The sequence below is a fragment of the Eleutherodactylus coqui genome, chromosome 11 (assembly GCF_035609145.1).
Source record: "Eleutherodactylus coqui strain aEleCoq1 chromosome 11, aEleCoq1.hap1, whole genome shotgun sequence".
NCBI lineage: Eukaryota > Metazoa > Chordata > Amphibia > Anura > Eleutherodactylidae > Eleutherodactylus > Eleutherodactylus coqui.
The window spans coordinates 85538656-85566403 of NC_089847.1; the positions used below are offsets into that span (position 1 = coordinate 85538656).

At 45.0% G+C, this 27748-nt stretch overlaps 1 protein-coding gene across 1 annotated transcript; it reads right to left on the reverse strand.

Moving 5' to 3' along the window:
- Nucleotides 1-9167: 9167 nt before the first annotated feature.
- Nucleotides 9168-23156, reverse strand: LOC136582111 (toll-like receptor 5). The gene is made up of 2 exons (XM_066582916.1): nucleotides 23110-23156; nucleotides 9168-12868 (listed from the first exon to the last, which is right to left on the reverse strand). The coding sequence occupies exon 2, from the start codon at nucleotides 12861-12863 to the stop codon at nucleotides 10932-10934; it is 1932 nt and encodes a 643-aa protein (XP_066439013.1). The 5' UTR covers nucleotides 12864-12868; nucleotides 23110-23156; the 3' UTR covers nucleotides 9168-10931.
- Nucleotides 23157-27748: the final 4592 nt, after the last annotated feature.

Genomic DNA, 27748 nt, shown 5'->3' on the forward strand with positions numbered 1-27748 from the left:
GTTACATGAATCCTACCACAGAAACTGCTTAGAGGGGGACACAGACACTCCTTTCTTAAGTACTGATGATGATCACACAACTTGTTACCATCGGCGGTTGCGGATCCTCCCAGGGCGGTGGTGTGCGGGGTCCCGTGGTCGGGCACTTCCCCCTAGCTTTTTGTCCGGCTGCCGAGGGCGCGAGTGCCTGGCCGGCATGGGCGGTGTGGTGCTGGTGGCACGCGGTTCCGTGCACGCGGCTCACCTGTGAGTGCAGCTGCCGTGCACGAGCTCCCTTTTTGTTGTGTTCTGTTGGGAGTGGCTGTCTCCCCCTCTCTACCCCTGGGCGGAGGCTTTTGTTTAAAGGTCGGGCAGAGACTTGCAATCCCTGCCAGTTATTGGTTTCCCTCAGTATGCTAGCTATTCTGCCTCTGCTGGTCTCCTGCCTCTGTCATCTTGTCTGCTATACTTTGCTGTTGTCCGCCAGGTTTTTCCATCTGCCTCAGTTCTGCTTAATATTGTTCGTGTTCGTTCTTTACATCAGCCTTTCTGTCGGTATTCTACCATTTCCATCCAGGTACGTCAGCGTTCCTTTTTCGGTCCCTAGTGAGAGTAGGGACTGCCGCCCAGTTGCCCGCCTGGGGTTAGCCAGGAGTGGAGGCAAGTAGGAAGGGACAGGGGTTTTGGGTGAGATCTAGGGCACCCGGGCTGGTGTATCAAGGGTAGTATACCGTAACACAACTCCTGTCACACAGTTATAATGTAATAGATCACAGCTCATCCTCCTGACTGTATACTTACGGTCTGTAGTTTTTTTTGGTAATAATTAAATTGCCCATCCCAACAGGTATAAATGGTATAGCCTCTAGCTAATGTTGTACTGATGTATCATGGGATTTATTGAAAGTGAAATTAAAAAATCTCACTCTCAAGATGGTGTCTGAAAAGCATTACACATGGTACTGTACTGCATGGAAGTGGCTGCAATGCAGAGAGAAGACCTCTAGAGTGTGATATGCAATCAGGTGAGGGGACATACAAGGAAAACTGTGTTTTCACCAAAGTGGTGGTCCTTTAAGTTTCAGCAAATCTCGAATAGATGGCTTAGTTCTTCAGAAACTGCTGCCTCCAATCAGCCCGCCTATGTTGAATATCAATGTGCATATGATCAATTCAGGGAACACTAAAAGGAATCCTTGTGCTACTTAAACTCAAGAGTAAAGTGGGGGCCTCTTGGTGTCTTCGGGTACATTTATCCCCACCTTGGATGTGGAGGCACTTTACAGCTCGATTCCACACCAGGGTGGCTTACACGCAATTGAATATTACGTATTGCAAAGGGGTTCACAGTACCATCGACACAATAAGTTTCTGTTGGACCTCCTTGGGTTTGTGTTGTCACACAACTTCTTCATCTTCGACTCCGAGTACTTCCACCAGCTCAGGGGGTCAGCGATGGGGATGGCATGTGCCCCATTGTATGCCAACCTTTACCTGGGCTGGTGGGAGGAAAGGGTCATCTTCTGTGATGATAATATCAACTGGTCACGATATATCCTATATTAGTTGCGATATATCGACAACATGCTAGTATTTTGGACAGGCAGTCAGGACCAATTCCAACAATTTGTTAACTTCTTGAACCGGAATGAATTAAATCTAAGATTTATGTCCACAATAAGCTCCACCTTCATTGAATTCTTGGATGTTACCATCAAAATACAATCTGACAGATGCATCTCAACCACTCTCTTTCGCATCTCAACCACTCTCTTTCGCAAACCGACAGCGAGTAATAATTTGTTGCTGTGGGACAGCTGTCACCCTTTTGCATTAAAGAGAGGTATTCCAAAGGGGAAGTTCTTGCATACCCGCAGAAACTGCTCTGATGATGCCTCCTTCACTGTTGAAGTCGACAAACTACGGAAGAGATTCACTGATAGAAAATATCCTCGAGATATCATCAATGAGGCCTCCAACTTTGCTGGTAACCAAAATAGAGCAGACTTATGGGTCCCAAAAAAAAGGCATGAAGACCAGTGAGGTCAGAATCATTGGTACATACGGCACTTGCCACTCCGAGATTAGACAAATTTTGCGAAAATACTGGGACATACTCCTGAATGACAAGGATTTGGAGGTGGTACTTCCTAAATATCACAGCATCACCTACAGGAAGGGTCGAAACATCAAAGACCATCTAGTCAAAAGCCACTACAAACCCGCACTGGCACAAAAAGATTGGCTAGGTAGTTCCAAGCCGAATGGAAATTTTGCATGTGCCAATTGCGCTGCCTGTGGCTATATTAAGAAGGGCAATATGTTTGAGTCAGCGACCAACAACAAAATTTACGTTATACGAGACTTCATAAAATGTCTGTCCTACAATGTCATATATCTTATTATGTGCTCTTGCCCGAAACAATATGTGGGGAAAACAAGACAATAGCTGTGGAGACGTTCATTGGCCCATATTGGTAACATACACCGAAAGGAAAACATTTCGTTGGCTAACGACATATGGGATAAACATGTAGGAGATCCGAACTGTTTGAAGATCCAGGGCATTAAACCCCTTAAAGTGCTGGAGGTAATACTGTTCAACAAGCAGTTAAAATCCATCGTTGTAATAATTCCTTCTATGAAATGTAAAACCACTTTCACCGGTTTACTCCAGCGTCGGGCTAATCCTGGTACTACTATAATTAGCAGTAATAAGCTAGACAAACATACATTTTTGATCCAATAATATTATTTATTAATAAACACATTTGCAGGTCATCCAGGATTTCTGGAGGAGTCTCCAATATATTGTATTATAATCAGCACTAATAAGCAAGCTAAACATAATACTCCGATTATTAACACTGTTTATCGATTTATTCTTGCATTCAGGATACCTAAGATACTGGCTAACTGCCTCCGATATACTGTACCTTAACAAGCCCTTATCCAAGATGGCGGGACTGACTATGCCCTTAACCTACGTCACTGCGCTCATCACGTGAGGATACGCATGACGTCATCATGCCACCCCCCACTCATCACGAGGTCATGCACGTGACGTCACGCTTTGTTGCGGCCGTTCAGAACACAGGGATCTCCATTGGTGTAGTGACGTCCTGGCACTTACACATCCACGTCATCACTGTGGGCCTTAATGCATTGGTGGACGTGGCGAATAGAGATCACGGCTGGCATTGATGGGTGTTACTTGAGGAGGAGTTTCATAATGTCGCCTAGGCGACCGTGATAAAAAGCTACCTCCAATAAAGGATTTTTAAAGCCTATACTTGTTTTTTGTCCTGTGTGTCCCCCTCGCGATTTGGTTCGGAGGCACTAACTAACACTGACATTCTTGAGAATGGCAGTTTTTACTGTAACGATGCCCAGAAAGGGTGAATTCCCTGGGGCTTCCTGGAGAGGGAGGAGCTAATGAATCCCCAACCCATGGGTGGTCCCCAAGACACTATTTAAGTGATGCAAATCCTGGAGGCTGGTTGACACTCTAGTCCACCTTTAGAGCTATGAGTGCTTACTTATTTTCTGTATCCTCAACTGGGGGGAATAACTTTAGGGGGAGATATCACTTTGCCTAGACAGGTCTAATATACCATAGCAACTAGTTATTGCAGGTGACTGGATACCAACAAGCAGTCCATCAGTTGTGACCACAACGGTTAGGCTATACAGGCTTACCCATCACTAGTACTGCTAACCCTCCTTTTTAGGGTGATGGATATATTAATTCCTTCACCGCTATATACACTGCAAGTGACTTTATAGACCTACAGACATCTGGACCATTCCTCCAAAATATCACCGACTGTCTGTCTGCTGTCTCTAACACTATGTCCTCCCTCTTTCTCAAACTAAACCTCTCTAAAACTGACCTCCTTGTCTTTCCACCTTCTAACCGACCTCCCCTCAACATCTCCATTCCAGTGTCTGGCACCATCATAACCCCCAGACGGCATGCCCGATGCCTTGGGGTCACACTGGACTCTGACCTCTCCTTTGCCCCCCATATCCAATCTCTGGCCCAAACATGCCACCTGCACCTCAAAAATATTGCTAAAATACGTCCGTACCTAACCACGGATACGCTAAAGACGCTCGTGGTTGCCCTCATCCACTCCCGGCTTGACTACTGCAACTCGCTATTAAATGGCCTCCCCCGCACTAGACTCGCTCCACTCCAATCCATACTAAATGCAGCAGCTAGACTCATTTTTCTATCCAGTCATTATTCAGACGCCTCTGCATTATGCCAGTCGCTGCATTGGCTGCCCATCCACTGCAGAACTAAATTTAAACTCCTCTACCTCACTCACAAAGCTCTGCATGGCGCTGCGCCACCATACATCGCCTCCCTACTGTCAGTATACCACCCAGCGCGCTCACTCCGATCGGCTAAATAAACACCCCTGTAATACGAACCTCACATGCTCGCATACAGGACTTCACCAGAGCAGCCCCCATCCTCTGGAACGCTCTACCCCAAGGCATCCGGACAATTCCCGATGCACGAAATTTCAGACGTGCCTAAAAAACGCACCTTCAGGGAAGCATACCAAATCTCCTGACCTAGTCCCTCGCCCCTCCTTATGGTGCCCCACCCTGTTTGCCTTCTAATAAATGATCTGTATATCTAATTTCCTATTGCCTGTGTTCCCCACCCCCTGCACCTCCTGTACCACCCTCAACCCATTTGTGTCTAACCCAATGTATCTCACATTGTAATTGTTGCAATTGTTGTATTGTTTTGCATTTATTCATGCCTGAAAGCGCTGCGGAATAAGTTGGCGCTATACAAATAAAGATTATTATATATTATTTATCCCTGTGATTATAGGGATGTCTGGCTGTCAATCACCTGCTATCTGGTAAACTATGAGTCTTTTGAATAAGCCTCCTTATTATTACCGGTAGCAATTAGACTAAGTATAATCTCTCCGGGTTTATATGCAGCACTCTGCTTCATTTTCAGTCACTTGTGCATTCTTAGTGAACTAGATTGGTATTGATACTTTTTGAACTATTAATTGATTCAAAGGAATCTAGTAATAACTTGCTGATGATTCGTGAAATCCACGGGGAAACGCGTTGAAGTTTAAGTTTTACAAGGATTTCCCTATATGAATCATGCTATCTGTTCATGGAGGATTTCCCTGTATGAATCAGACTATTTGTCATTCATTATGGAGATCTGTCATCATCTTGTTTACTGAATCTTTATAAGTATTCCCTATATGAATCAGACTATCTGTGCATTGATTATGGAGATTGGTCACCATCTTCGTTTTTGTTTTTGCACTAATACCAAGTTAATAAATCACACCAGGGAATACTAAGGCTGAATTTCGGCCTACTACCGATTGATATATTTTGTTCCCAAACAGTAAGATTTTCCATCCTCAGTCCGTTACACACTGTTCATCTTTTTTTGTGTTTAGTGTGCCCTAATGGTGCTACATGTTTTTTAAAGATATACAAAATAAAATTTAGTTTTAACTCACTAGTCTATTCTGTAAAGGACAAGAGTAAAGTGGAACTTACTTCACTGGGGGGTTTGGATGATCCCCAACTCCCCCACCCCCCAAATCCAGGTCAGCAAAATGTGAAAACTGCCATGGATAGGGATAGATTCGTCTTCCAAATTTTTATTAGTAACCAAATAATGAACAATAGGCAACATGTTTCGATTAGGCTTGAGAAAGGGGTCCAAACCCCCCCAGGGAAGTAAGTTCCAGATGTACTTTACTCTTGAGTTTAAGTAGTGCAAGGATTCCTTTTTGTGTTCACTGAGGTGATCATATGCACATTTTTTACTACTGAAGCTGTGTGTCCGCAGAGCCTCTTCCTTTGCTGCTCTCCTGGTTTACTTCATACCTGACCATAGCTGTGGAGTCCTGTCATCGGACAGGCTCCATACAGGCTGTCATCGGACAGGTTCCATACCAGGTGAGTCCATCCCAGAATTGAATATACTTGTATTTTTATCTCTTTACTGTGTAGACAGGTATTATTGTATCTTGTCACCACCAGGAAGCTAGGGGTTTGACAGGGCTTGGATGGAGGACTTGGACGCCCCTGTCACGCCCCTAGCTCCCGATTGGGTGACTTCTGTAAAGTCCTTGAAGCTCCTAGCTGCAGCCTTTGTACTGCTTTTTGTCTGCCCTGGAGGGTTAGGGTTAGGGATTAGTTTTCCAGTTAAGCTTACATTATTAGCTATAAATGCAGAAGCCTTTACATGTAAAAATGTAAGCCTAATACGAAAACTAACCCCTAACCCTAACTCTCCAGGGCAGGCAAAAATCACTACAGACACTGCAGTTGTCCCAGTGCTTCCTGTGAGCTTCGTCCTGGCCGTCAATTGCCACACTCACTGACTGTTGGTGTCAGCTGTGTGTGTGCCTCAGCCACCCCACCCAGTCTTGGTGCAGTCCTCCTCTGGTGTCAGAGCAGCACCTGGAGGATTCAACAGTCCGTTGCTTGTAGACTCGCCGTTGTCCTTCGGCGCTCTGCCACCTGTGTCTCTGCCGCTGCTCCCAGCCTTGACACTGTATTGCTGCTATCGTACAACGGCAGTGGCCCGTGTCCTCCGGCGGCTCTGGCTGCGCCGTTGCTCCCTGCCTCGCGGCTGTCCTCCTGCCCTGTATGAATTTAGTAATGCCCCCCGTCAATCAGAAGCTGGGGGCGTTATTAAATGGTTTCACAGCTGGTACCTTGTCACCACCCCTAACTTATGGTGGTGCCGTGTACACATACATCTCCTTCTTGAAGCGCAGGTCCACTATTTATACCTTTTCTATGTTGAAAATCAGATCCCCTGTCTTTCACCAGGATACCCTTGGTTTTCTTTTCTTTTTCCCTCTTTGCCCAGGAACAGTTTGTTCCCCCCTCACATTCCTCAGTAACTTTGTTTTCACTGCGGGGATTTCTCAGTCATGATTTGTACAGCTGAGAAAATATAGGACCTGCCCTATCTTCCCCGAACGTAGTGAACACATCATGCGGGGAAGATCGGGCCGCCGCTATCTTCCCACCTCTTTTTTCAAACTTTTGCGCTCTGGCACAGAGTTTGAACTGCCGGCTAGGGACAAGAAATCTCCCTCATTCAGGCGCAGCTATGCGCTGTCCTTCCGAGTGTAGTTGCGTCCACAGCAGTGTGTTTTCAGCCTAAATAGGATTAAAGGAAATCCTGTTCACATGTAGAGGAAAAAACACTGCAGATTTTCTGTTTTCAGGGCTGATGCCAAGTTGGAATTAACTGTCGAAAAATTCCACGTGAATTCCGCTTCTAAAATCCACGTGTTTTTGACACATATTTTTGTGCAGATAGGCATGTGGAATTTGCCATCTCTATAGGCATGTGGAATGTTGACACCGAGAACCTTGTTTCTGTGCGTTTTATGTCACTTCTTGATGCAGAAATGCATGAAAATTAGATTTTCCACATCAAAAATTCACGTGTGGATTTTGCCCATTGACAAGACATATTCCGCATGCAGAGCCATGTAAAAATCTGCGCCAAACTGAAGCGGATTTCAGAGGAAAAATTCACATAGTTTTTCACAATAAATTCCACCGTGTGAACATACCCCAGCTGTACTGTATGTCTAAACCACAGCGTTACTGCAACGTGTGAACACACCATTGAAACTGAATTAAATGTTTCTGTTTTTTCCCTATTGATTTCAATAGCTTTTCAAAAAAGTGGAAAGCTTTCAGTTTGCTTCCATTCCCGTGTGAAAGAGGCTTTAGAGTGGCTTCATATCTGCGTCAGGGGTTCCACTTTCCTGCTCTGTTCTGCTCCCCGTGGCTGAACAGCACCGAACAGACTATAATGGGGTCCGTTCGCTTTCCACTCAGTTGCCCAGCTTTTAGCCAGCAGAAAAAGCAGAATTATTTCCAAGTTTTCTTTCAGCTTGCACTGATTGCTTTTCCTTTTCTTCTAAAAGTAACAAAAGGAAAAAATTATTTCCGACTCCATATGGCAGTCAGAATAATCCCTGGATCAACGTTTGGTTAATACCTAATTCCAAGACCCGGATCAACAACCCCGCTGGTCACCTAATGTCTATTTCCTGTAATATCATAGCGCTCTAAAAAGATGTCTAGTCCGCTCTTAAACTCAGGCAGTGAGTTCCACACTCTCACTGCTCTTACAGTAAAGAACCTCCTATATGTTGGTGATGAAACCTGCTTTCTTCTAGATGTAGCGGATGCCCTCTTGTTACCGTCGCAGTCCTGGGTATAAACAGATCATGGGAGAGATCCTTGTATTGTCCCCTAATGTATTTATAGATAGTTACTTGGTCGCCCCTTAGCCGTCTTTTTTCCAGGGTGAATAATCCCAATTTGGATAGCCTCTCTGGGTATTCCAGTCCTCTCATGTATTAGTTTAGTTGCCCTTCTTTGAACCCCCTCAAGCACTGTGACATCTTTCCTGAGCACCGGTGTCCAGAACTGTACACAGTATTCCATGTGGGGCCTGTCAAGTGCCTTATATAGTGAAGAATAATGTTCTCTTCCCTCGCCCCTATGCCTCTTTTAATGCACCCCAAGACTTTATTTGCTTTTGCAGCAGCTGATTGGCATTGACTGCTCCAATTAAGTCTACAGTCAACTAGTACCCCCAGGTCTGTTTCCATCTCACTTTTGCCTAGCAGTACCCCATTTAGTGTATATTGGTGACATCCGTTTCTCCTGCCCATGTGCATAACCTTACATTTGTCAATATCGAAGTTCATTTGCCATTTTTTAATTCAAGCCCCCAGCTTATCTAGGTCCGTTTGTAGCCACATATTGTCCTCCTTTGTTTTATCTTGTATAATTGTGTGTTGTCTGCAAATATTGATATTTTACTGTGCAGTCCCTCTATCAGGTCATTGATAAATATATTGTACAGAATGGAGCCTAGCACTGAACCCTGTGGCACCCCGCTAGCTAAAGTAGCTAATTTACAATTCTTTTTCAATCTAAAACATTTTAATCAGAAGTTGCAGCAGCTAAATAAATTTTGTTATATTTGTGCAGTACGGTTTTTATTTTCTGCTTTGTTCAGATAGAAAGTAACCCATTGTCTGCTTTCTGCCTTCTAATGAACAATACTACTAATTGCAATACCTTATACCAAAGCCTATGTTGCCATCTAGTGACGATAAGAGACACAAACTATTAAATGAATTCAAGTTACAGTTTAATCAATGAATAATAACTGGTACATACAAAAAGTTCTTAAAACATGCAAGCCAGTAATATATTATGCAAGGCTGGAAAAGACTTATGTTCATCCAGTTCAGCCTAGTATACTACAATTTTGATCAAGCGGAAGGCAAAAACCCCAGTGAGGTAGAAAACAATTTTCCTCATTTTAGGGGGGAAAAAAAACTCTTTCCTGACTCCAATCTGGTAATCAGAATAATCTCTGGATCACCAACCCTTCTGAAGTAATTAGGGACTATAACATGTAATATTGTTGCACTCAAGACAGCCGTCCAGGTCCCTCGTAAACTCTTTTAGTGAGTTCACCATCACCACGTCCTCAGGCAGAGAGTTCCATAATCTCACTGCTCTTACAGTAAAGAACCCCTCTCTAGGTTGGTGTAGAAACCTTCTTTCCTCTAGACGTAGAGGGCGTCACCTTTTTACTGTCACAGTCCTGGGTATAAATAGATGAAGGGAGAGATCTCTACATTGTCCCCTGATATATTTACACATAGTTATTAGGTCACCCCCTCAGCTGTTTTTTTTCTCAATTAAATAACCCCAAATTTGATAACCTCTCAGGGTACTGTAGTCCACCTAAGTAATTTACATATTTCCAAATTCCGTAACATTTCTTGAACATTCCCATGTTTTTTTTTTATTGATCTGTTCATCGTTAAAGGGGAAAATTTATTAATGCTTTAATAAATTTAGACATCATAAAACTATACAAGCAGAAAATAACAGCTATTATGGGCAGGGAGGCCTCAGGCCAAATGGCCCTGCCCCACATCTTGATAACCCGGACTACCGCCGGTCCAGATGACGTGTTGCTCTGTGCTGTGCATAGCTCCATTCCTTCTCCAGTCTCCTGCTCTCCAGTGCTGTTCTGTATTGAGAGAAGACTGGGAGTGGAGGTGGGCTATGTACTGCACAGAGCAGCCTGGTGTTCGGACTGGCAATAGTGTTAGGAGTTATCAAAGTTATCCTGTACTGCTGGCTGGAGTTTCAGGGGCGCCATAGACTGCAGGGGCCATGAAGAGGGCACCATCTCTTTGTGTGGCCACAGAGAGGGGCATTATCACTTTGAGGGTGCTTTATTACTTTGAGAGGCACAGAAGACACATTACTAGTTTGTGGGACCATAGAGGAGCACTAGTACTGAGAGGGGAATTCGGGTTAGCAGATAAATGAAAAAAGTGTATAGAGATGTGTCATCTCTGAAAGAAGTCTTCATGGCGATCTGAGCTCAGGTGAAGAAAAATGAAAATGGACGACTCCAATCAGAGAAGACATCACCTGTGATCGCCGGAGGTAACTTCTCTCTGTGTGGGACTGGTATCTGAGTATTATTTAGCGGTGTACTAGAGCTCAGCTACTTTACTGTAGATCACCAAGTTATCAAGACTCTCATATATATTCTTATTTTTTGCTTGGGAAGAATGATTCTGAGTTTTTCCGTTGGGCCCGTGAGTTTTGTGTATGTCTTTAAATACAGCTGTAACTTGGGATAAGTACTAGATGAGTAATCTGATGTATTACGAAGTTACTTATCTTTTCATGCAGATTAAGCCTATATATAAATTCTAAAGCATTTGGTCGCTTGAACAAATACACACCCATAAAGACAAGAATAGTAGTAAGACTTGCAGATGTTATATGCTTGACTTAATAGATACAATTAATGTACTGAAGTAAATGGTAAAGGTCACTTTATGGGAGGAAAAATAAGAACACATCTAACATTCATTGAAGTAAATTGCCAATGGTATCTCTCGTACTGGTAGGGACAGGCTAAGGCATGAGAGCTCAGTTATATGGCTGACTATTACATTAGTAGTTATCATCCATTGCCAAAATTCATTGAGGGCACAGTTACATACAAGTGTTATGTCTGATAGGTCAAGTCTTTGTAAGGACACCAGAGGTGTAAAACTTGAAGATGACAAAGTGACAAGGTTGTTGCTTCCTATCGTTAAGGACTGTAGCATCTTCAGATCAATGAACAATTCCTGTGGGATTAGTCTAAGGTTATTCCTTGACAGGTCTAAAGATTGGAGAGCCTTTAACCCTTTGAATAAGTTTTTAGGCAAAGAGTAGATTTGGTTCTTCGCAAGATTGAGTGTTTCCAGTGAGGCCAGAGGTATAAAGATGTCTGAACACTGGCCGGCATTCCAAACTTGTCCTAGGTCATTATATGAGAGATCCAAATGAAGAAGGGAACTGTTACCCACAGGTTTCTTAGCAGTATTAAGTGAACACCTTGAGAGATCGTTACGGTTTAGTAGAAGTTCTTTCAGAGAATGTAACTCAAGGACATCCCACAAGACCCTCAGATCAGTTAGGCGATTACTTGAAAGATCCACAAATTTACAGTTAGGGCAGAAGGAAGTGAGACCGTAAGTGTTGGAGATGCGATTTTGTTTTAACAAGACAAAAGTTAAACCTGGCAACTGGACTGGTGGAATGTTCGTTAGGGCATTATCCCTTAAGCTCAGCGAATCCAAGGAGTCAAGGCCTTTCAGGGCTTTATCTTGTATAGCTCCAATGTGGTTGGAACTGAGATCCAGAGTTATAAGGGGGGAAGATGAAAGACTTTCAAATGTTTTACTCGTAATAGCTCCAATTAGATTTCCTGACATATTAAGGCTCACCAGTTGTCTTAAACCTGAGAATGCTCCAGGGCTTATGTAGTTGATTTGGCTGGAGGACAGATCAAGAGACAGTAGCTTTGGAAATGCAGAAAATACATTGGATGACAACTCTGAGGTGAAGCTATGGGATATGTCAAGAATGTAGACGTTACTCAGGTTGAGGCCTGAGAATGTGCTATTTTCTGGGTTCTTTATGTTATTAAAGCCAAATCCACTTCCTAGCACAGCATTATGCCTCATCTGAACATGCTCTACTTGAGTTCCAGAAATCATTTTAAAGAAATTTTCCACCTTTTCTGTATTCCAGGCGATTGAAGATATATCTAGGGTTCCTAATGTGATGTTTCTAAAAGGGTTAGGGCAAAGGGTTGTGTTAGAAACCTGGAGGGGATTAGATGAGAGGTCAAGGAGCTCTAATTTTCTTCCTTGCAAGTTCTGGAGACTGTCTCCACACAGACTGCTGATTTTATTGAGTTTCAGAATGATGGTGGAAATTGAGTGCAACCCCAGGAAGCTAGGATCCGGCTGCAGTCTGTGTATATTATTATATGAAAGGTCAAGCTTCTTCAGGGAGGTTAACCCACCAAATATACTAGATTCTAGGACAGACTCACTTAGTCCATTCTTGTCAAGAAGCAGGGTTTGTAGTTTGAACAGACCTTGGAAAGCTCTGGGATGTAACCTGAGGTTGAGGTTGCTGCCAAGGTCAAGGGTGATGAGGTTAGGCAGGTTTTGAAAAGCAACTTGATCAACATAGAATGATCCATTGGTAATCTGTCCGCCAAGAGTGAGAGCCCGGAGCTGAGACAGGTCTTGGAAAGAGTCCAGGGATATGGATGAAATACGATTGAAGGATAGTAAAAGAACTTCGGTATCCAAAGGGACAGATGGAATAGACACTAAACCTTGAAACATGCGGGAATAAATATTTTGATATTTCGCCACTTGTGAGATGCTGTTGGCAGAATGTGAGGGGAAAAGACTTAAGATCAGTAACCCAACGGCCGGAAAGATCATGATACCTGCAACAACATAAGGAGATATTGTTAAGTTTTACTATTATGGATCCAAATTTCTCCATTTTTTTCCCCAAACCTTTATTTATATTGCTTGTAATTAGAGATGAGCGAACGTACTCGTAATGAGTACTTACGCACCCGAGTACCGCCATTTTCGAGTACTTCAGTACTCGCGCGTAAAGATTCGGGGGGCGCCGGGGGGCGGGGAGAGGCGCGGCGGTGCGGGGGGTAGCAGCGGGGAACAGGGGGGAGCCCTCTCTCTCTCCCTCTCCCCCCCACTCCCCGCTGCTACCCCCCGCGCCCCCCGAATTTTTTCGCCCGAGTACGGAAGTACTCGAAAATCGCGGTACTCGGGCGAAAAAGGGGCGGGGCCGAGCACGTTCGCTCATCTCTACTTGTAATGAATAAATCAGTGTTATGTTGAGGCAAAGTGAAATAGATGGAGAATACTGTATTGTATTGGGAACAACGAAACCCATGATATTTAAGAGAGGTATGAAAGCTTAAAGACTGTCGGAACAACCCAATAATTGTTCATAATGAAAGATTTTCACAATTGCAGCTCAGTCATGGACATAGGGAAGGTTGCTCAGAGGTAGAGATGAGCGAGCGTACTCGGTTCGGGTGTTTTTGCACTCGAGCACCGCTTTTTCCGAGTAACTGACTACTCGGGCGAAAAGATTCAGGGGGCGGCGTGGTGGAGCGGGGGGTAGCAGTGGGGAACAGGGGGGAGCTCTCTCTCTCTCTTCCTTCCCACTCGCCTCTGCAACCCCCCGCTTACCCCCGGCGCCCCCCGAATCTTTTCGTCCGAGTAGTCAGTTACTCGGAAAAAGCGGTACTCGAGTGCAAAAACACCCGAACCGAGTACGCTCGCTCATCTCTATTCAGAAGCTTAAAGGTAGCTACACAGGTATTTATGAAAGAAGACTTATGTTAGATCTTCCCTGAAGTGAATTGCATCTGTGGGCTGCTGACACAATAATCAAGTGTGGTGATCAGGTCTTAATCCATCTATAGGGATAGCAGGCGTGTACCTACCTGCAGATCGTCTTTGTATTGTGTATTAATATATACAGGAGGTATAAAGAGAAGGCTTTAAAAGGCGGCATGACACTTCTCTAATTATATCAAGAGTATAAGGGAGGTGCCCTGCATTTTCCCTAAGCCCAGCTTCACATAGGTGTAAGCGTATTTCTGCACATATTTTTATGCAATGGACGATGCGCTTTTGCGCATATTGTACTGTATTTTTTGCGCACACATGCCCTACATATTCGCACGTGCAAAAAAATATGCAAGCATGCTCCTATTGATTTGAATGAGTAATTAAGCTTAATATGTTCTATTTTTGTGCACAATACACACGGAAATAGAACACGCTGCATATTTGTTTGCACACAAAAACAGGCCTATGTAAACAAAGCCATTGAAATCTATGAGTTTCGAAGTCGCTCCTCAGGCGAGCTCCCGTGTCCCTCACCTTAACCAGCGCTCCGAGGCACCAGCGAGCGGCTAAAGGTGAACACCCGACACGCTATGGGCAAGAGGAGACCCCAGCGCTCACAGCCCGGCACTCCAGCGGGACGCAGAGGCACACTAGAGCGTTTCCTGGGCGGCGGAGGAGAGGTCGCCGCCGGAGGCAAGATGGCGCCGACTCCCGCGGGACCGCGGTCACAGGAGCCCCAGAGACGGCGCGGCACTGCAGGGAGCAAGAGGAGAAGATGGCCAGCCGTAACCAACCACACACAGGCTCACCAGCAAGGGGAGGAAGCCCACAACCCCAGAGAGAGAGAGAGCAGGAAGCCCGGGAGGGAGACAGAGCTACCGGAGGCACAGTGAGTACGCCTAGCAACAGCCCCATCATGCAGCATAGCTCACCACTACATACTCCACAGCTGCCTATAACTGAGGGGAGTAGTAGTCCTCCCTGGCCGCTCTCTCAGGCATCCAGCATAACCAGCAGCCCCACACATAAGGAGGGAAGGAGCTCCCCAGATAAAACACAAGAGGAGGCATGGAAGAGCCGTATAATGGACATTCCAACTAAAAAAAGATCTTGACAAATTTTTCCAGAGGTTAGAAACATCCAATAAAAAAGCACTAGAAAGCATACATCAAGACATACAGCATCTAGGACATCGAATATTACAAGTAGAGGACGCGCAAGAAAGCACAGCAGCCATCTTGGAAACGCATAGGCAGGCCATTCAAGCACAGGCTGATCAAATCTCAGGCATCGTCATGCATTTAGACGACCTGGAAAATAGAAATAGGCGAAACAACCTGCGGATCCGGGGCCTGCCAGAGGAAGTAGAGGGTCAGCACCTCGACGCGTGGGCGCAGTCTTTCTTCCGACAAATATTAAACCGCAAAGCAGAGGACCGTATTGAAATTGATCGAATTCATAGAGCCCTAGGTCCCAGAGCCACTGACCCTAACAGGCCAAGGGACGTTATCTGCAGAGTGCATTTTTATAAAGACAAAGATGCAATCCTACGAAAGGCCAGAGAAAAAGGGGACCTGCAGCATGAAGGAAAGCCAATAATGCTCTTACAAGACCTTGCTCGCCACACGCTACGAATGAGGGGAGCACTCAGACCCCTGCTGACAACCTTGAAAGCCAAGGGGATCCCGTACAGGTGGGGGTTCCCCTTCTCACTAACAGCCAGCAAAGACGGGAAGACAGCAGTGTTTCGGTCAGCCGGCGACCTCCCGAACTTTCTAGGCGCACTCCAACTGCCATTGGTGGCAATCCCTGATTGGCCTACGGTTCCATCGGTCGTGGCCCCCACAGCCCAGGAACAATGGCAGACCGTACCGCCCAGAGCCCGAAGGGAGAAACCTCCGCCCCAAAACCCCTGATTGCGCACCAGCCCACGGTGAAGATGATATTGATTCCTAAAGAGTGCCTACCCGCAGCTTTGTTGGCACGAGAGGAACTCTCCAAATATATGTCCTGAGGCATAAACCTCATTAAAGGAGATGTCCCGAGGCAGCAAGTGGGTCTATACACTTCTGTATGGCCATAATAATGCACTTTGTAATGTACATTGTGCATTAATTATGAGCCATACAGAAGTTATAAAAAGTTTTATACTTACCTGCTCCGTTGCTGGCGTCCTCGTCTCCATGGAGCCGACTAATTTTTGGCCTCCGATGGCCAAATTAGCCGCGCTTGCGCAGTCCGGGTCTTCAGCTTTCTTCTATGGAGCCGCTCGTGCCAGAGAGGGGCTCCGTGTAGCTCCGCCCCGTCACGTGCCGATTCCAGCCAATCAGGAGGCTGGAATCGGCAGTGGACCGCACAGAAGAGCTGCGGTCCACGAAGGTAGAAGATCCCGGCGGCCATCTTCAGCGGTAAGTATTGAAGTCACCGGACCGCCGGGATTCAGGTAAGCGCTGTGCGGGTGGTTTTTTTAACCCCTGCATCGGGGTTGTCTCGCGCCGAACGGGGGGGGGGGTTAAAAAAAAAAAAACCCGTTTCGGCGCGGGACATCTCCTTTAAGAGCCTACAGAGGGGACTGACCAACAGGCGTTCTTTGATAGACTCAGGAACACGCAAGTACCCACCTTGCTTATCACAGAGCGGACACTCTATCCGGGACATAGGCGGGAAAGCGCCTTAACTCACCTTAATTCTACTAACAATAGAAATTAGTTTGTTCAATTTTTATTATTATCATTGATTTACTCTTTGGTGCCTCTAGCGCTTTAATCCAAGACCCCAGAAAGGGGCAAGTAGCAACCCAAAAGGGGTCGTGTTGTGGGGGGGACGCGGGGGCCTTAAGCCTGTCCTGACCGGGCTTCCGCGTACCTCACATAGGGCGACCAATCGCACTTCGTGCGAATACTGGTACTCGACGACCAGTAGTTCTCCCTGATTGTAAATGCAGCAAATACACGCTGCGCAAGGCCCATTTTTCTTTTGGGCCTTTCTTTCTTCCTAACCTCTATCTATACTCAGGGTTATACCGTAACCATGTCTAAACGCTATGTACCCTTCACCTCCCCCTCCTCCCATACTGACCTGCTCACCCTTCTCCGTCCGGCGTCAAATGCCGATTTATTGCTTGTCATGAGATGATGGCTAATATTACTTTTTGCACCTTTAACGCCAGGGGCTTGAACGGGCCTTCTAAGAGAGGACAGATCGTGGACCACCTGCACCGTAAGGGGATTATGATCGTATTCTTCCAGGAGACACACTTCCAGGAAACGAAGACACCTAATTGTAAATATCGGCACTACACAACGTGGCACCACAGTCCTCACCCAGACAAAAAAGCAGGGGGTACATCCATAGCGATACATAAACGCTTACCCCACAAATTCTTAGCTATGGAAAAAGATAAAATGGGAAGGTTCATATTCTTAAAAATCCAAATAGATAACGAAATCTTAACATTGGCAAATGTTTATTTTCCGAACCAGGACCAGAAACGCTTTGGAGTCCGAGTGCTGGGGGAGCTGGCGTCCTTTGCTGGAGGATCTTCCATCATCCTTGGCGGAGATTTTAATTTAGCTATGGACCCGACCAAAGACACATCCAGGGGTAAGTCGGGGATTCCCCACCCAGCACTACACAGAATCAAAGCAGAATTAGCTAACCTCAAACTAATAGATCTCTGGAGGGTTCTGCACCCAGGGGAGAGAGACTTCAGTTTTCACTCCCTGGCACACAACACATATCATAGACTAGATTACCTATTCATCTCACACAATTTACTAGACAGATCGCCAACATCAACAATGGGCACATTTATATGGTCCGACCATGCTCCGGTCTGGGGATCACTGACAGGGGGACGGGGGGGGGCAACCCGAATGCTACCTGGCGACTAAATGATAACTTATTGGAGGATGGGGCGTGCCTGCAGGACATACAGCAAGCTATTGAAACATTTGTAGAAACCCACAATGCAGATACAACATCAGCCCCAATAAAGTGGGAAGCCCTTAAATGTGTCCTCAGAGGCATCTTCATTTCCCATGGGGCGCGTCTCAAAAAATTAAGGGCAACCAAACTAGAAGGATTACTCTCACACCTAAATAACTTAGAGATGACCAATAAAAACACACCCTCGAACTCCATTGCATCAGAAATATCGGCAGTCAGAATTAATATATTACGCATATTAGACCAAGCCTCGCTTTGTCAGAGAGATAAAATAAAAGGATGGCATTACGAACACGGAGACAAAAGCGGAAAGGGTCTAGCTAGAGCTCTTAATCCTAGATCACCCCAAACATACGTCTTTGAAGTACATAAACCAGGGAAAGGGACAGTCCACAGCAACACAGAAATCCTTGAGAGTTTCCATATGTACTACGAGGAACTATACAATTTAAGGAAACACCCCGAGGACTCGACAGGAAATATAGAGACAGATAGGAACGCGTACGTGGCTGAACATACACATAGGCACATATCAAGCGAGGACGCACATGCATTAGAAGAGGACTTCACCCTACAGGAGCTAAAGGAAGCTATAGCATCATTAAAAGTAGGAAAGAGCCCAGGCCCCGATGGCTTCTCCCCCCGCTTCTATAAGATCTGCATGGATCACCTGGCCCCTCTGATGCTGGAAGCATTTAACACAGTCTCTAGGACCTGCCCCTTCCCGGCACAGGCACTGCAAGCGACCATTACGGTACTTCCTAAACCTGGCAAAGACACAACGTGTTGTGGAAACTACAGGCCGATCTCACTATTAAATATAGACACCAAACTATTCGCGAAATTAATAGCGGGCCGAATGCAAACTTACATCCCAACCCTAATTCATGGAGACCAGGTTGGCTTTGTGCCGGGGAGGGAAGCGGGAGATAACACCATAAGGTCCATAGCCCTGGTCTCGAGAGCCACTAAATCAAAAGACCCATTGTGCCTGCTGTCAGTCGATGCTGAAAAAGCATTTGACAGAGTAGAGTGGAACTTCTTAGAAGTAGTGTTAAAGCAGATTGGATTGGGCCCTAGATTTATGGGGTGGATCATGGCATTATACAACAAGCCATCAGCAAGAATCCGAGTGAATGGCAGACTCTCACAGCAGGTACAGATAGGGAATGGAACGAGACAGGGCTGCCCGCTGTCCCCTTTTCTATATATTTTGGTGATGGAGACCCTGGCAAATGCCCTTAGGGTCAATCCCAGCATCAGAGGGGTTCAAACAGCTAAAAATGAACAGAAAGTCGCATTGTATGCGGACGATCTGTTACTATATCTTGCAAATCCAAGAGTGGCCCTTCCTAACGTATTAGAAGAGTTCAGGAAATTTGGTAGACTCTCTAACTTCAAAGTTAACCTAAATAAGTCAGAAATCCTAAATGTCAATATACCGGAGGCGGAGGAGAGAGCCCTAAGGGCGTCCTTTCCGTTTAAGTGGAGGAAGGAAGAAATTAAATATTTAGGCATACACATCACACCGAAGATAGAGGATCTATATCAAAAAAACTACGAACCACTTCTGACAAAAATAGGAAACGACTTAGAGAAGTGGCGAGTGGCACCCTTATCCTGGTTTGGCAGGGCCAGCACAGTAAAGATGAATATCCTCCCCAGACTGCTGTATGTCATGCAGACCTTGCCGATACGTCTCCCTGGGACCTTCTTAAATAAACTGAGGAAAATGGTGATGAGATTCATCTGGGGCTCAGGGAGGCCCAGACGAAATTGGAGAGCTCTTACTGGTCATAAAGAGAAGGGCGGCATGGGGATTCCGAACATTACTTTGTACTATAGAGCAACGCTGACCAGATACATATTAGAGTTGACACAAGGCAGGTCCCCAAAAAGATGGGTAGCCATGGAACGGGACGCAGCACCCCACTGTACAGCCGGCCTAATCTGGATCCCGGGCTACGGGAAATATAAAGACGTAGGCCTATCCCCATTCATAGAAGAGATAATTACAGCTTGGCTGGGGTGGGCCACAGGTTCGGGATTGATCAGGAGACCAGGCCCATTAACGCCACTAGTGGGTAATATAGACTTACCAACATTCTTTAAGGGCTCGACTCTGGTCAATATGCTGAAGGAGGGTGAAGCACTAGACATCCCCAGAGTAAGAGACATGATTAACGAGGGGAGGCTGAAAACACTGGAAGAGATATTGAAGGGAAGGGGGTCCCCGACCGGAGCATGGTACCAGTACCTGCAGCTGGGTCACTATATAAGATCGTTGGGGGAGACTCAGCAGATCGAGATCAACCCAACCCCTTTTGAAGCCCACTACATCCTTAACACATCTACAAAGGGTAGCATCTCCAAATTATACCACTTTCTAGTGGATAGGGACACACAGAGAAGCGGGATCGCATTAGAGAGGGAATGGGCAACAGACTTAGGTCAAACACACCAGGAAGGGGCTTGGGAAAAAGCGTTTATCCTTACACATAAGCTGAGCATCTCCAGCAGATTGCAAGAGTTGAACTATAAGATCTTAATCAGATGGTACAGGACACCGGAGAAGCTCGCCAGAATATACCCCCAGTACTCGGACTCATGCTGGAGATGCCAATCGGAAAGAGGTACCTATATTCACATGTGGTGGTCGTGTCAATCGATCTGTCCTCTATGGCGGGAGGTGGGAGCTCTCTATTCCTGGGTAAGCAGAAACCCCCTTCAATTGACACCGGAGATAGCCCTTCTATCAATGTTCACGGGGTCCTTGTCGAGAGTTAAAAAATCTCTGCTAAGATTCTTTATATTAACGACCCGCCAAGTAATTGCGAGGAATTGGAAAGCTACGTTAGCCCCCTCTAGACTAATGTGGCTGGAAATGTTAGACAGAATAAGTTACATGGAAGAATTATGTGCTAGAGATGAAATGCGACGTAACAAATATCTAGCGATCTGGAGCGGTTGGATCTCGCAGAGAGAGTCGATAGAGGTGTCCAATTGGGTCCAAACAGGACTGATCCCTCCCTCGAGGGTTCAGTCCACGAAACTATAAGAGGAATCAGTTGACACGGGTAAAACTGACGAGAAGAAGCAGGACAGTAGCCCTTCCCCCCCCCCCCCCCCATCCCACCCCTTCACTCCCTACCTCTTTTCTTTACCACCCTTCTCTACCCATTCAAACGCAACCCCACTACTTTCTATCTCTACTATCCTTCCTTCCGGGACCAACGCGCCTTGAGTCTCTTCTGAAGGTGCGCTGGGCCACCTAATTGAGTTATGTGTTATTGTTGAATAACGGAAACGGTTCCGAAAACTTAAGTTAATTCACAGCAAAGAACAGAGTGCAAGAACCAAGTATTAAGTAGTTTTATTTAAGCTGTGTTAATTATAAGCTAAGAATGTTGTAACGTTGTTTGTTGGCCTGGATAGTAGGCCTTGTTGTTATACGCCTTACATAACACAAAACAAATAAATACCTTTTGAACCAGAAATCTATGAGTTTCATTCACTGCATAATGCGCAGCGCCAAAATACGCTCATGCGAATAAGCCCTAAGCACTACCCCGTACTAAGGGCTTATTCACACTAGTGCATTTGAACTGATGCATTGGTTTCCAAATTCCCCAAATGTATTCTAAAGGAGTGATAAACATCTGGATACATTTTTTGCTGTATGTAATCTCCGTATCTTTACTATTACTTACAGCCAAAAACATTTCAGCTGCGTATACATCTTGTTACAATGAAAGCCTAAGTGCTATACAGCTCTGCAGTGATGTTGCATACATTTTTGTATACAGTTAAATGTGTGCCAAAAGTGGAAAATTGACTTTTTCTCTCAATGTGAAATGGTAGGCAGGCATGATTAAAGGGGTTGTCCCGCGAAAGCAAGTGGGGCTCAGCACTTCTGTATGGCCATATTAATGCACTTTGTAATGTACATCGTGCATTAATTATGAGCCATACAGAAGTTATTCACTTACCTGCTCCGTTGCTAGCGTCCACGTCTCCATGGAGCCGTCTAATTTCAGCGTCTAATCGCCCGATTAGACGCGCTTGCGCAGTCCGGTCTTCTCCCTTCTGAATGGGGCCGCTCGTGCCGGAGAGCTGCTCCTCGTAGCTCCGCCCCGTCACGTGTGCCGATTCCAGCCAATCAGGAGGCTGGAATCGGCAATGGAACGCACAGAGCCCACGGTGCACCATGGGAGAAGACCTGCGGTCCACCGTGGGTGAAGATCCCGGCGGCCATCTTCGCAAGGTAAGTAAGAAGTCACCGGAGCGCGGGGATTCGGGTAAGTACTATCCGTTTTTGTTTTTTTTAAACCCCTGCATCGGGTTTGTCTCGCGCCGAACGGGGGGGCTATTGAAAAAAAAAACCCGTTTCGGCGCGGGACAACCCCTTTAAGGTGTTTTATGCTACTACTGATGAACTATGCTCAGAGTAGACCATCAATAATGATAGACGGGGATGCCATACTTAGTACCCCCACCAATCAGCTGATGTGAGTCTTCTGGCACCTGTTACTTCCTTCACAACTCCTATCCTGACAGTAGGTCATCTATAGTTTAGTGCTGGAAAACCCTCTAATGTTATGTGACCTACCCTGTGAGTAGAAGCAGAGATACAGGCTATCATTTTGCAGATATTAGAAGGGGCTGCACAGAAGCTTATGTAAACACCTACATTATTCAATGACAGCAAGCAAAGTTCTTGAAAATGAAGATTTTTTTCAAGTATATTACAAAGTTGTAGAATTTGTCTTCATTCATTAATTATTATTCATTGTTAATTTATTGAAATAAAATTGGAAAACCTCTCTAACACTTCAGATATGTTATGCGAAACAAAGGTTGATAAATTGAGTCTATCACAATGTATCAACGGCAACTTTTATATCTTCCACTTCCCCTAAAGTGATCCTTGGAGTAGCAAAGAAAACCAAGCTACTTCTCTGACTACTTGATGCACACTGTGTATTAGTAGAAGACATTACACCTGCTTTGATTGACCAATGCTGCCAACATGAACAGTGCTGACCAGTCAGAGCAACATGTAGTGCTTTAGACTATGGATGCATGGTATCAGGTAGTGAGAAGCGGTCTGACCATCTTTGTTTCTCCAGCCCTGGAGGGTCACTTTAAAGGGATTGTGACAAGGACTGTTTACATACATATATATATATATATATATATATATATATATATATATATATATTCCTTGCACATGTATATAAAGTTGCACGGAAAGCTAGCCATATGATATAACCATAATGACTCCACCACAGCAGTAGTGTGGACTACCCCGACATGTAAGCAAAGTGACACATAGAAGAATAGTACTTACTAGTCACTGGAATGCTGCCTTACTAGAATGTGTGCTCTTCAGATTGCAGTCATCTGATCGGATTATTCTACGCCGCTGCTGTATTTAAGTGTCTGGCACATGCAACTTTTCGATTAGGAAATATAGAGCTGACGTCAAGAAGTGTTCAATGTTTGGTAACAACAAGGAGGAAATTCCCACATTATTTTGCTTCAAAGATGACATCCTGACTTCACACCCATTACTACACAAAATCAGGATGTACGGTCCATATGTCTCCCTAATACAATGTACTAAAGAGCGTTTACTATAAAAATATAGATACCACAAAAGTGGTTTCCCACAAAATGACTTGCTGGCATAGTACTAGATCTGGAGAATCATGGTGCTAAGTCTCTGATCCCAGTGAAGAAATGGTTACAAATGTACCGATATGTATCCTCCACTCACTTTACTGGAAACTAAGTAGACATGTTGACGCAGTAATAGTTAGATCACTTATATAGACATATTGCAATACTTCAGTATATTGTGTTTCTGCAGTCATTATATTAAGCCATGCCACAAGCATGGCTTAATAGGCAGAAATACATATCACCCTTTAACACGGCCTCAGGCTTCCATGACAAAAGGCTCATTTAGACACAACGTTTATGGCTCAAAATTCACTCAAAGCCATCTTTTGTGCGATAACCGTTGCGTCTAAATGCACGGACAACGTGCAGTTTTCATGCACGATTCGTTCCTCGCTCAATTCTAGTTTTCTTGAATTGAGCGATGAACTCTTATCAGTGGTGCATGCTGTTATCACAGTCAGTAGCAATAATAAGATTCTTTCAGCTCATATCCCACTGGTAGTTCACAGCGAGACGCGTTCGCCAAGTGATAGTGGCAGTGTCCTGCTCCGCCTGCATAACTCTTTAGAAGCTAATTAGCTACTATAGACTATGCAAAGATGATCGCTCAAAACTGTCACTCAAACTATCGTTTGAGCAACTTTTGAGCGACCATCTGTCAGTGTAAATGGGGTAAAACAAATGGCCGCCTGCGATCTTGTTGCAGGTAAGCCAGGCAGGTAGCAGATAAAGTCATCTTACTCTGTTGCGCCTTTTAAGATGACTAACAAAACTGCCAACGACATATAAATGGTTAACTGACATAATTGGAGTTATCTCCGATACCAGCAGTTGGGGCTGGGCATCAGCTATCAAAGGCAGCCAACACCCGAAATGCACAGTACATGTCTGGAAGATATTAGGAAGGGGTTCAGGCCCCGTGCACACAGCAGAGCATTGTACATAGAGGCCCACAGTCACTGTACAGAGCTGTATGATCTCTGTGTCATAGCTATCGGGGGTCGCAGTGGTCACAATTGCAGCTTGGCCCCAAAGGCCCCGCTCGCCACACTGACATTGATACTGTTGCTGAGCCCCTTTCTGGCCATGAACCACTCAAAACCTCCAACTCTTTTCTCCTCAGCTTAAAGCAAGTACTGCAAACAGGTGGTTGAAGATAGAAGTGCCTTCTCCACTGCAGGTCTAAAGTCTGGGACTCTTTGAATTTGTTGGTTGCGCAGGGAGGACCACTATTTCCATGGGGGAGCACAGAGGGGACTACTGTTACCACTATGGAGCACAGAGATGACAGCTATTAAGAAAAAAGGGATAGAGAGGACAACTATTACTGTGAAGCGGCACAGAGGGGGCCACTATTACTTCATATGGGCACGGAGGGGGCTCTCACTTTCAGATTGTCACAGAGGGGGCTTTTTCATTTTGAGAAGGTGATAGGGAGGTCTGTCCTATTGTTGAGGCACAGAGGGGGCTCTTTCATTATGAGGGGGTTACAGAGGATTTTTTTTCACTTAGCGAGAGGCACAAAGGGACCACTATTACCTTGAGAACATAAAAGGGACCACTATTACCTAGTGGAAGCACAGAGTATGCTATTTCACTTTGAGAGGGGCACAGAGGAACCACTGTTACCTTAAAAGACACAGAGGGGTCCACTGTTACCTTGCAGTGGCACAGAGAGACATCTATTACTCTGAGGTGACACATCGGGTTTATTACTTTTCAGCAGGAGTGTAACTATAATGGGTGCAGAAGATGTGGTCAAACACAGACTATGCTCTGGAGCCTAAGGGGGCCCATAAAGTCTTCCCCATATAAGAAGGGCAGTACTCTAAATGAATCCTCATTGTTGAGGGGCCCTTAGAGATTTTGCATTTAGGTCCAGCAGTTTCAAGTTAAGCCTCTGCTTTTTAGGGACACAAAATGGGCATTATTACCTGTCAGAGGGCACAATGGAGAGTTATTACTATGTGGTGGTTAAAGGGGAATTATTGCTATGCAGTGGTTACAAAGTAGTACACTATTACTATGGGCCACAATCAAGTTATTATTTCCTATAGCAGGCACTATGGGGGAATTTTTACTATATGGGGGTGCTATTGCTTTGTGAGGCACAAAAGGGGCACTGGTACTGTATTGGTCAGGCACTATTACTATGGTGGGTACTGAAAAGGACATTGGGGGTAGCTGCAGGATGGGGAGATTGTGCAGGGTTGAGTTATGGCTGAAAAAAACTTCATTGCAGTCTCAACCCAAATCGAGAAGAAAAGGGAAAGCTGACGACTCCAGTCAGAGGATACCGTCACCTGTAATCACTGGAGCTAACTGCACTGTAATCACTATCACTGTGTAAACTGGTATCTGACCATTAAATAGTAACTGCATGATTCAGAGATATCCTAGAGCTGAGCCACTATACCAAAGCCCACCGTGTTATAAAAGCTTCTAGTATATGGCATTTTGTAGATAGATATATTTTCCTTTGGGGTGGTCAAGCATGTTGGGGGGGGGGGGGGGCTGAATTTTGCACTACGGCCAGTGGACTTGTAGCTACTCCTTCCTCCGTAGTCTACTGTATGAGCTCCTTCAGCCGCTATATGTACAGGGATATTCTCCCTTAGAAATAATGCTTCTAAGAGAGAATATCTCCGAATATATGGCATCCGAAGGAAAATGACATAAAGTATGTTAGTTTGGACAGAAGTCCACAGAAAAAAAACTGTATGTCTGCATATGAAATAGTTTTGTATATGAAGGTACAATAAAGACCACACTCTTCAAAAGGAGTATTGTCTTTTCTCTATACAAAGCAGAGTCATAATGTAGCCGTGTTAGATCATGTATGTTTATGACCTACATACCATATGTACTACTTGGAGCGCTTGCAGAAGATTCTCAGCATGCTGTAAGCATTAGTATTTCACAATCCTCAAATGCCCACAATGTTCTGCAACATTCTTCAGGTTCTGAAGATGCCTCTGTAAAATGCCAATGTTCTCTGGAGAAGTAGAGCTGATCGCAACCAAGCACTGTATAAGAAGAAAAAGCAGCATAGGAAAAAAGGAGGCACAATCCAAAAAGTAAATAGAGAAAATGGTGGTAGGACTATTGAATGCAAAAAATGCACAAAGGCTTTATTGCAGACACAAATGAGTTAAAAACATCGACAAAAGAAGAAAATACAAAACTCAGGACAAAATATGTCCAAGTAGTTACATGGCAGCAGTCATAAATAGACACAGGATCAAGTGCAAAATATACAATACTGTTTCCTATTAGAGTAAAACAATAAAAGTATACACTGAAATCATTACTGACTTTAAAGGTCCTAATCTGTATGTGCTAAACATGAATATGACCATGAAAATTTTTTATTGGCTCTCGTTTTGAAGATATTTCATATAGTTCACCATGTAAATTTATCCAGTTAGGACTGTAACAACATTTTTACACTTACAGTTTGAGCCAGACAGCAGCCGTGTGCTTACAGGACCTGTGATGTCACCATCATGTGATCAGTCAGTGCCTCTGAGCTCATTACAACACACCTAACCACAACATAACCAGTACACCATGTTATCTCCTACATTATCAGTGTACATATCAACACCTAATCACTAGTGTACTATATAAGGCCTCGGTCACACGACCGTTTTTTGGTCCGAATGACAGCTGAGAGCTGCCTCTGATTGGTCCCTGCGCTTAGCCAATCAGAGGCAGCACTCACTCACCCATTCATGAATTCATGAATGGGTGAGTGAGAGCTGCCTCTGATTGGTGAGGGCTGTGACCAATCAGAGGCAGCTCATTCAGCAGGCGGGGATTTTAAATCCCCGGCTGCTGAATACTACACAGAGCAGTTCAGGAGAACTGCCGGCAGGACGCGGCTGAACTCCGGCTGAAGGGGCAAGGTGAGTGTATACATTTTTTTTTTTACACATTTTAGGATGATTTTCAGGAAAGGGCTTATATTTTTAAGCCCTTCCCGAAAATTCATCCCGCGCTTGCTGGCAGCCCATTGCTTTCAATGGAGCCGGCTGTATTGCCGGCACCATTGAATTCAATGGGCGAACATCGTTCTCCTCTGCCACAGCTGTGGCAGAGGATAGCGGGCGGTGCGGGGCGGTTTCACTGAAAACGCTGCTAGGTGCAGCTTTTTCAGTGAATTGTCAGCCCCGGTCACACGATTTGCGGATGTGCATCCGTTATGCGATCCACAAATCTCGGGAAAAAATGCCCGTGTAACCGAGGCCTAAAGCCCAATCGGAAAGGTTGAGCATTTAACATATTTCAGACTTCGTGGGATA